Source organism: Protopterus annectens, chromosome 7.part0 (assembly GCF_019279795.1).
Source record: "Protopterus annectens isolate FY-2018-M chromosome 7.part0, PAN1.0, whole genome shotgun sequence".
NCBI lineage: Eukaryota > Metazoa > Chordata > Ceratodontiformes > Protopteridae > Protopterus > Protopterus annectens.
Window position 1 is genome coordinate 492,412,804 of NC_056739.1, and position 9,441 is coordinate 492,422,244.

At 37.4% G+C, this 9,441-nt stretch overlaps 1 protein-coding gene across 5 annotated transcripts in view; it reads left to right on the plus strand.

Annotated features, from left to right (window-relative positions):
• The window catches only part of CAMTA2 (calmodulin binding transcription activator 2), a 2,181,461-nt gene extending 2,173,283 nt beyond the window's left edge, over window positions 1–8,178 (plus strand). For all 5 annotated transcript variants that reach the window (XM_044077091.1, XM_044077090.1, XM_044077092.1 and 2 more), the window contains one exon: window positions 5,247–8,178. In XM_044077091.1, the coding sequence (XP_043933026.1) occupies window positions 5,247–5,334 (88 nt within the window). In that variant the 3' untranslated portion in view covers window positions 5,335–8,178. The remainder of the gene's footprint in view (window positions 1–5,246) is intronic.
• The last annotated feature ends 1,263 nt before the right edge of the window (window positions 8,179–9,441 follow it).

A 9,441-nucleotide genomic window follows, 5' to 3' on the forward strand; every position in this document is an offset into this window, starting at 1 on the left:
AGAAGATATTAAGTGCCAGAATTTACTGGGATTGATTTTATGCTGGAGCTGAAACTGGGAATAATATGACTTCTTATCTCTGTTGATTAGTTTTGTCACTTAGTTACGTAGTGTTTTGAAATTAACATGATTTTGTTCATTTTTGTTTTGTTTCCAGGTTGACCAGGCTCGGTCCTTTTGCTTCATCAGGTGTTTACATTCCTTAGAGAGCATGGTGCTGAGTTCTTTTTGATTCTTTTCATACAAATGGGAGCTAGTGTATTAAGTATGTGAAGGAAGGTGTTATTAAAGTATAGTACAGAATCATTAAGGGGTAGGTGTTTAAGGCGTGTCCAGTCTATTTCATGTAGGAGATTGTTGAATTTATGCTGACAAAAATTAGTTGAGTTCCTAACTGGTTTTATAGTGTGTACTCTTAGGTGTTGGGAGTTTGTTCTAAGGGAATAACTGGTACATGATCGTTAAGGGAGCTAGACAGTGTACCGGAAGAGGGGTAATTGGCAGGGTGGGATACTAGGATCCAGTCTAGGGTGGATTGGCATGTAAGATCTTTGCTGTATCTTGTTGGAATATTGATAAGCTGAGAAAAAAACATACAGGTCTATACTGTTTGTGGGGGAGTTGGAAGCTATAGTTTGCCAATCTATATTTACGTCTCCAAAGATTATTGTTTGGGATGCCAGGATAAAATATTTTCCATCACTGGTATATTGTTACCTGGTGGTATATACATTAGTGTTATGCAAATTATTTGTGATATGTTGCAGTTCAAAAAAGAGATTAGTACCTCAGCACTGGAAAAGATGGGTGGGTATATTACTGGTGTAGGGTGTGATGTTGAGCGTAGAGGGATATAGAAGTGCTATCCCCCCCACCTTTTTTTTTAGATATATCTCTTCTGGTTATTGCAATATTTGGAGGTATTATTTCTGAGTCTTTTACATTGGGGTGTAGCCATGTTTCGGTAAGGGCTAATATGTCAGGTTTATTTTGATCAGTCTAGGCAGGCAGTGAGGCTATTTTATTACATATACTTATAAGGTTCAGTGTTAGTATGTCTAAATCTTTGGGGTACTCTTGTGGTTAGGATTAGAGGGTGGGCCATGGTTAGGATGTATGTCTCCACATTTGAGTAGATAGGTAATAAGGAATGAGTACCATGGGAAGTGTTTTTTTTTATTTCTAGGTGATGGTACTGGTGTCAAGTGTAGTTTCATAGGAGGTCACTTTGTGCTTGAATAGAATGGGAGGGTATAGGGGAAAAGCTGGGAGGAGATATGTGAGAAGCTGTGTGGTTTATTGGGGAGAGGGTTAGAGGAGATTGTTGATGTGTATTGGTGTGTGGGGGTATGAAAAGATATAGCTGTAGTGAGGTTGAGAATTAAAAGTAAAGAGGCTAGGTAGGTTAGGAGGAGCATGTCAACTGTGATAGTGGGTTTAAAAATAGTAAAAGTGGTATTTGTGTGTTTGAACATAGTATCAGGTGTAAATATAGATTGTTATGTGATATGTGTGCAGCTCAAGGTAAGGTTGGAAATGTTTTGACTTCATAGTGGGCTTTGACAATGTGGTTAGGTGTTTTGCCTTGCAGTTTGCGGTAAGGAGGGATGGGGGAGATCTGATTGGTCAGTAGTAAAATTATGGTGCAGTGTTAGTTTGTGTGTATAGTAGAAGAGAAGGTGGTAAGCCTGTAGTTAATTTAAGATAGTTTGAGGTGGTGATTGTATTGTGATGGTAAAGTAGAGAAAGATGCAAAGAATTATAGTAGAAGGGATGAGAATTCCTCAACTGTTCTTTTTCTTTAATTAAAAAAAAACAAAAACATAAACTTAGAAATCCAGAAACTTCAAAAGAACAAGAGAGACGGGACAGAGAAAATACAAGGGTAATCAGGTACATTATGCAAAATTAGAGAAACGTACCCAGTTATCCTTATATTTTCTCTGTCCCTTTTCTCTCATATGTTTGATGTCTTCAGGTTTCAGTTTTTTAAAATAAAGACAAAAAAAAGCAATGGGATCTTCCTTTCTCCATTACCTCCTTTTCACAGCACTGATGTACTGTGTAAGCATGGGAATGGAAGTCCCATATGCATGCGCTGTACATAAGAAAGCCCCATGATACCGGGGAAAAATGCAGAACAGCAACCATAGCGTCATTATACAAGGACATTATCTATGAAAAGTAAGTAACTTTTCTTAAATAATGTCATTGTATAATAGCAATAACCCATGGTTGGGTGTGGGTAATGCTGATTTATACTTGATAAAATAAGAGAGGAACATTCCCTTCATAATTCTTAGCCCTGACTCTTCGTATAAGCTTTTTATTAATCTTGTTATTCTGTTACACAATGCAAATGCTACAGTTGTCCTATTAATAAAATCTAATTGACACTATCAAATGCTTTCTGTGCATTAAGACCCACCAGCAGTACAGGTATTTTCTTATACTCTGCTTTCCACTGATCAACATTGTTCTATTAATGTTGTGAAATGTTCGCCTTCCTGCCACAAAACCGCACTGAATAATATCAATTTTGTCATCACTGTTGCCAGTCACTTATTACATTACTATTATAGACATAAACATTTAATAATCATGGTTTAAAATTGAAATGGGTCTATAAGAAACAATATCTGAAGCATTTTTACCATCTTTGGTAATACAGCCACCATGGCTTTCTTCCAAGATGCTGCTGCTTCCTCCCTTTTAAAGCATTGTTCAAAAATCTTTTTGATCTTTATCATTTTCTTCTCTCCTAACTTTCAAACATCCACAGAAATATTGTCTATTCCTGGTAACTTGATTGATTATACAACACCATTTTTATCTAATCTCCTCATATCTTAGCTGTTAATTGTTAAGTGTCATGTTTGTTTAACCTTGGCATAATTAAGTCTTCCATAAATATTTCCATTTGTGCCCTTTTCTTGGTTTCCACATTATACAAATTTTCATAACATTTCAAAATGCTGTAATACCACTGTAAGATATTTGGCTATTTTTCTTGTCATATGCTCTCAATGGTGACAATCCTTTCTACTTTCTATTGCCTAAGTTGATGTGCTAAAAGTTTTGTGCTCCGGAGCTGTTATAAAATAGTTGTTTAACATCATCCTTTTTAAACTCATGCATATTATCCAAATACACCTTTATTTTCGCCTTTAACATTCTACAGTTGGTCTTCTTGTTCTGTTCAATTCCCCTTATTCTGCAAAGCTTTAATCTTTGCCAACCTTGTAAATAATTCCTATTACTTCTTTCCCTTATCTGTCTTATTTCTACCATGTTTTTAAACTCCATTTTCATTTTATCCCACTCGCTAGCTATCCCTTCTGAAAACATTTTCTTTTCTCTAATAAATCTCAAATTATTTCCATTACAGAAACCTTAAATTCCTCACCTTTCAGCAGGTAGGTGGGAAAGTACCACTGTCTCATTTTTACTTTATTACCCTGAATTTTTATTGGTGCATGGTCCTAAATAGTTATTGAATGTGTGTCAAAGCTTTCAGCTAAATATACATACTCCTGTGAAATATAATTTCTCTCCAGTATAGCCAGTTTATTATACCTTAGTGTATAATATGTAAATTCTGTTGACGTTCTTGCTACTGAAATAATTGTTAAGGATTTTTGAGTAGATTTTGATGGCTAATGTAGAAAAACCCTGCATTGCTGCCACCCAGACATGATACGTTGCAAAAGCATCAATCAGTAATGGCTATTAGGTACACTCTGTAGAAAAATATTACAAGTATAGAACTGAATCACTCAGTGGACTGCACAACTAGACATATCACTAGTACAACATATTCATAGTCATGTCTGGTTGGAGTGTCTGGAGGCAAGATTAGGGGTCTTTTGTACGTACTTGCTGGCTCTATTGAATACTTTCTTTGTATCAAGACCAGCCAATTGGACACTTGGTCAGTGGGCATCTTTGAGTGCTGTAGCGACACTTTTCTTCCCATATCTGTTTTGTGTGCACACTGCTGTGTAAGACATTGTCTAATTACGATTCATTTCAGTAACTGCAAAGTTGAGTTTTTTTTGTAGTGTTGTAGTTGTCTAAAGGGGGATTATCAGTTGTAATTTGAAAGCTGCTGTTTGTTTTGTGGCAGTTAGCACTATACAGAAAATGTTCATCTTTGATTTTTCTTGGTTTGGTAGCTAGAGTAACCTTAAATACTGATTTCACTAAGTAATATGGGATTTACTCTGTGTGTACTGATTGCCATGTCCAGTCACTGCTATGTTTTTTAATTATAATTTGTTCTTATTTTTATCAATTTTGTTATCCGCAGTCAAGAAATCTTGGATTAATTCTGTGATGCTTCCAGGGGTGAGGTTGCTAAGATTTTAAAACAGAGAGAAAGGTGCAGTTAAAGTGCTTTTTAACACCTTTATTAAATTATCACACAAGTCATAGGCAAATGTACATTAACAGAAAAGAAAATAAGCCATATTAACATTTTCCATTTACATATAGTATACATCTCATATGTTTTCCTTCCTTGTTGTTATAATCAGTCCAGAATTACATAAATTATTCCTGACTTTTCTTAAACATCACCTCTCCTCATCCTTCTCCTGAACATTATTCTGTATGTTTTTTTTTTGTTCCCACAATTTTCATTTATTTCTATGTAAATTGCTCCTTCCTTTTTCTAAATATTCCTCGTCCAGTTCTTTTATCTCTTTTATAATATTCAGTACTTCGGATGCAGTTTTAAGTGGGATTCCAGTCCATTTGTGAAAAAGTTATTAAATTCTTATATGTTAAAGGAATTTAGTTTTTTAATTGAAAAATGATGCTGTTTTCAGCACATCTTTTGGGTTAAGTGGCAGATACTGTTAAATAAAATAAAAATAACCATATGATATTCACACTAATTAGATTTGAGTGTCTATTTAGCACAAACTGTGTAGCAATCCAAAATACATAGAAATTCATTAAATGACCCTAAAAGTTGCATCCTGTAAAGAAAGGAATATTAAAGAGTTTTTAGAGAAGACACACTCAGAAGACCAAAGGGCTTGTTGAATGTGACACAGTAAGTGATGGTGTTCAGTAGAAGTCAGCTGTGGGCCTCTGATATACAGCAGTGAACCAAAATGCCTGCCTAGTCCTCAAGAGTATGTTCTTCCAGTTGCTTTCTATAAGCATGCATTGCTTACCATGTAGTTCATGTCTGTGTGTAACTTTTGTTTATTTCTTCTTTCTGTGTTTCCCTGATGTAGAATGAAGGAGTTGAAGCAGAGCAAGGAGCTGGAGAGCCTTCAGAAACGCAGTCTTGCAGACCACCTAAACCACACTCCAGCATTCTGAAGGAACTCCTTCCCTCATTTGTAACAAGGATTTTTCTTAAAAGCTGCAACGCACAAGAACATTTAACAAGGAAGAAGACTGAGGATGCTTCATTTTTAGAAGACTCATGTTTACGTGACCCTTTGAACTTGTACTCTTTCAGGGTCTCTGTCTCTCTCTTAAACTACTAGATTGTAGGAATACACAGGGAGAAAAAAACTTTCTGGGAGAAATACTGAATGTTTCCATGTCTTAAAAAAGAAAGACAGTTGCCCCACCCCACCCAAAAAAAAAATGTTCCGTCCTGTTTCTGGCTGCAATATGAGCAGTGGCTGGAAGTTGCAAAATGGGGAATCAGGGAGTGGGGTATAGAGATGCTGTGATATTGTGCTGACGAGAGTGGAGTCTAACAGATACCAGTGTGTTTTACATTTGGGTAGGAAAGAGAACACTGATGCTCAGGAAGAAGATGAAACCTTTACTGGAAAGCAGACTGCAGCTTTTATGATACTGCTCTGTTGAGAACCAATACAACCATTCCTAATAACAGTGTCCGGATGGTGGGTTGACTTTATATAATATTGGAAGGAGTAGTGAGAAGGCAAACTTTGTTACGTGAAATCCAGAGGAGAGAAGGGATCCTGTTTGACTGTGTAGTCCTCCTCTGCTGTTTTTACTTCTGAAACTTTGTACTTCTTGGCCAGCTGCTGTTTGGACTCACAGTCTGTGGCAAATTTACATCCGCACTTACTGACTGTGACTGACATTGAATAGCAGGATATGCAACCTTGTAAAGCCCTTCTACTTTTGTTTTATCCGACCTTTCAAAAAATTATACAATTGTTCAGTTCTGACTGTTTTGTTTCTTGTTAAGAACATTCTTATTCAGCACATTTGCATATGAGGTTACTGAACTATAAGTGGGCTTTGGAATGACATAAAACTTTTGTGGGTAGTTGCATTTTCACAGAGTAGGCCTCAGACAAACTTCAAATGGAGTGAACCATAGTGTGTTAAGTAGGTGGAAGTGGCAGATAGATTTTGTAAGACTGAGTCAGTGGCAATAAAAGTGGGGATTAATACAAATGCTGAAAATGTTGATATACCAGGAATAACATGTAGGAGGCAGGAGCATTTAATGTTTGTAATTTTTAACCTTAAGGATAAGTTTCCTGAAAACATCTCACATTTAATCATAATTATAATGAACATCGATTTCCATTCAGAGTTTTCCTCTTCCGTGTAGTATTTTGGCAGAATAGGTGTATTTGCAAGCATTACGGGCGTTGCTTTCTTGAAAAATGTGTGAGAAATGCATTTATCCCCATTTTTTTAGGCTTTGTAATCAATGCTTCATTTAAAATGTTCAGAGGATGCTCTCACAGGGTTGAAAATTTAAATAAGTGTATGGTGGAAGCATACCACTTGCCAACACACACACATGCACACACACTTGAGTTTTAGAATTGGTTTTGTCAATGATTTAGGTGAAAGCAGTACTTTAGTTGCTGAAGGGTAACTCATTTGCATTACTACGCTTTATTAGTACACCCTGCTTTTATAAGGCAGTTAAGTGACCATATCTTATTGAAATCTTTCAGCTATTTAAAGGTTTATGTAACAAGCTGGCTTTTCTAGTACTGATGCAATGGACTTGCTTTTTTGGTTTGCACCACCTTTTCTGTCCCAGACATTAATTTACATAAATCCTTGCAGAGGTATATACAGTACTTATGAGCAACATCTACTTTATAATATAGCATTTCAAAAGTTTGCTTCATCCTTGCAGTTGACTACTTCCCAGAGTTTGTAGAAACAAGTTTCCTATGTGCTTCCGAGTGCTTCATGTCAGTGGTTCATCTCACTGTAGCAACATTTTGTTTTGATATAATCCCCTTCTGATCTGTGATTCCCCCCCCTTTGCAGCTTCTTTGTTGGCCAGTTCATTTCCTCTGGTGGAAAGGCTGTATTGTCCATTTGTTCCCCCTGGGGCAGGGATCATGTGAACCAGGAGTGGTGTTGTCATCTGTCTCCTGGACTGGGGTTTTCTGATAAACTCGTCTCCTCTCTTAATAGTGAAAACAAGGCAACAGAGTGTCTCAGCCCCCTTCTCACAACAGATGAGTGGTGAGCAGGTATTAGTCTTGTCACGCTGCTCCTCCCAGATTCAGCAGATGCCCAAGCAACTAACCAGACTTGGATTTTCTGGGATGGTAGTCAGAACTTTATCCCTCTATACCATTGGAGCTAGCTTCACTGCAGCATATGATGAAATCTGCTGTGTAAACATGTTTTCTGATGTCAAGGTTATAATAAGAAATCTTTTTTTTTTTGTAAAGTTACACTTTTCTTAGTATGACAATCCAAATTTTTAATGTGCACAGAAAAGATAACCATGAAAAGAAGTGTGTGCTTCAGTATAATTGTGGATGTGTATGCATATGTATTTGTATTTATTTTTTAAGTTTGCTTGTACATAAAATGTTGTTATCGGTAATGAATGTAAAGGAGATAACAAGCTATATCCTGTTCTTTTTGTAGAAATATGCTGCTGATGCATCCAAAGTGATGCAACCCCAAAGTCATTATTTTTAGATAAATCACCAAACATAATTTTATAGAACATTTGCATAATGGTGCACAACATCAGCACACATTTTCACAAATGCATAGGCTCCACCTGCAGAGATTGAAGGCAATGTAAATGAAGGGTGGAGTGACTGGACAGTGTATTCATTCTTAAGCAATGGAAAGTGTCTTCACATGGTGTGACCTTAATAGAGTCCCTGAGAAAACTTGTGTGTGTGTGTGTGTGTGTGTGTGTGTGTGTGTGTGTGTGTGTGTGTGTGTGTGTGTGTGTGTGTGTGTGTGCGTGTGTGTGTGTGTGTGTGTGTGTGTGTGTGTGTGTGTGTGTGTGTGTGTGTGTGTGTGTGTGTGTGTGTGTGTGTGTGTGTGTGTGTGTGTGTGTGTGTGTGTGACCCTATCATATGATAGAAACCTCATTTGACTGAAAGTCATTTGATTAAGACCATAACACTGAATTTTCAAAACATTGAAAAGTCAGTGGACTGAAACCCATAATACTGAATTTCAACATAATAAATTGTAAACTGGACCATATAAAACCAGACTAGGTGGGGGCCTATGCCCCCCACACCCCCATTGTGGGGGGTTGTGCCCCCCATATATCCTAACTATATATATATATATCCTAACTCCAGGATTGCATTACAGTGGGGAAAAGGGCATGTACCTTTCAGTAGTCTACATGCTGCCACTACTTTGCCCTTTTTCCCACTGTAGTGTGATCCTGGAGTTAGTATATATAGTTGGGGGGCACAGCCCCCCTCCACACATTGGGAGTATGGGGGGCATAGCCCCCACCTAGTCTGGTTTTATATGGTCCAGTTTAAAATTTAGTATGTTGAAATTAAGTATTATGGGTTTCAGTCAAGTGACTTTTCAGTCTTTTGAAATTTCAGTCTTATGGTCTCAGTTAAATGAGGTTTCTATCATATGATAAGGATCCATAGTCTTATTGGCCATTTTTTTTTCTGCTAGCCATAGGCTAACTTGGAGTGAGGGGCAAGGTGTTAGAGCTCTTGGCTTCATCTTCATGTCTGTAGAGAATTTTTTTATGCCTTACTCTCATCACACTGTGTGGGCCAACAGGTAAAGTGCAATGTGTGCTACTCTTACATATACTTTTGGTACCCGAGCAAGAGTACAGTAGCAGTCCTTAGTAGGTAGGCAACCTAACAAGCCCCTGTGCTTCACCTATGAGTCCCAACGTTAATCTCATGGAGGTCAACCAGTTAGGAGTTCAGCCGATTGAAACTGTTCAAAATAAGTCTTTTTTTTTTCAGGTAAGTTAAGACCCTCTGCTCCCCTATATAAGGGACATGCCCCTCCACCCCCCAAACTTATATGCATCAGTTCTCCAGTCACACAAACACCAAAGAAAAGTAAAATACTAAAAAGAAAGGGAGTCACTGCCAGCAGACACTTAGAAACTGCACCAGCAAGTGACTTATGAAAACCAGCTGTTAGGAACCATTTCAGCATTGCTGTTTGTTGTCTTCAGCCACAAGAAGTCTCATCAGCCTTACATTTGAGGAGATGTAAGAA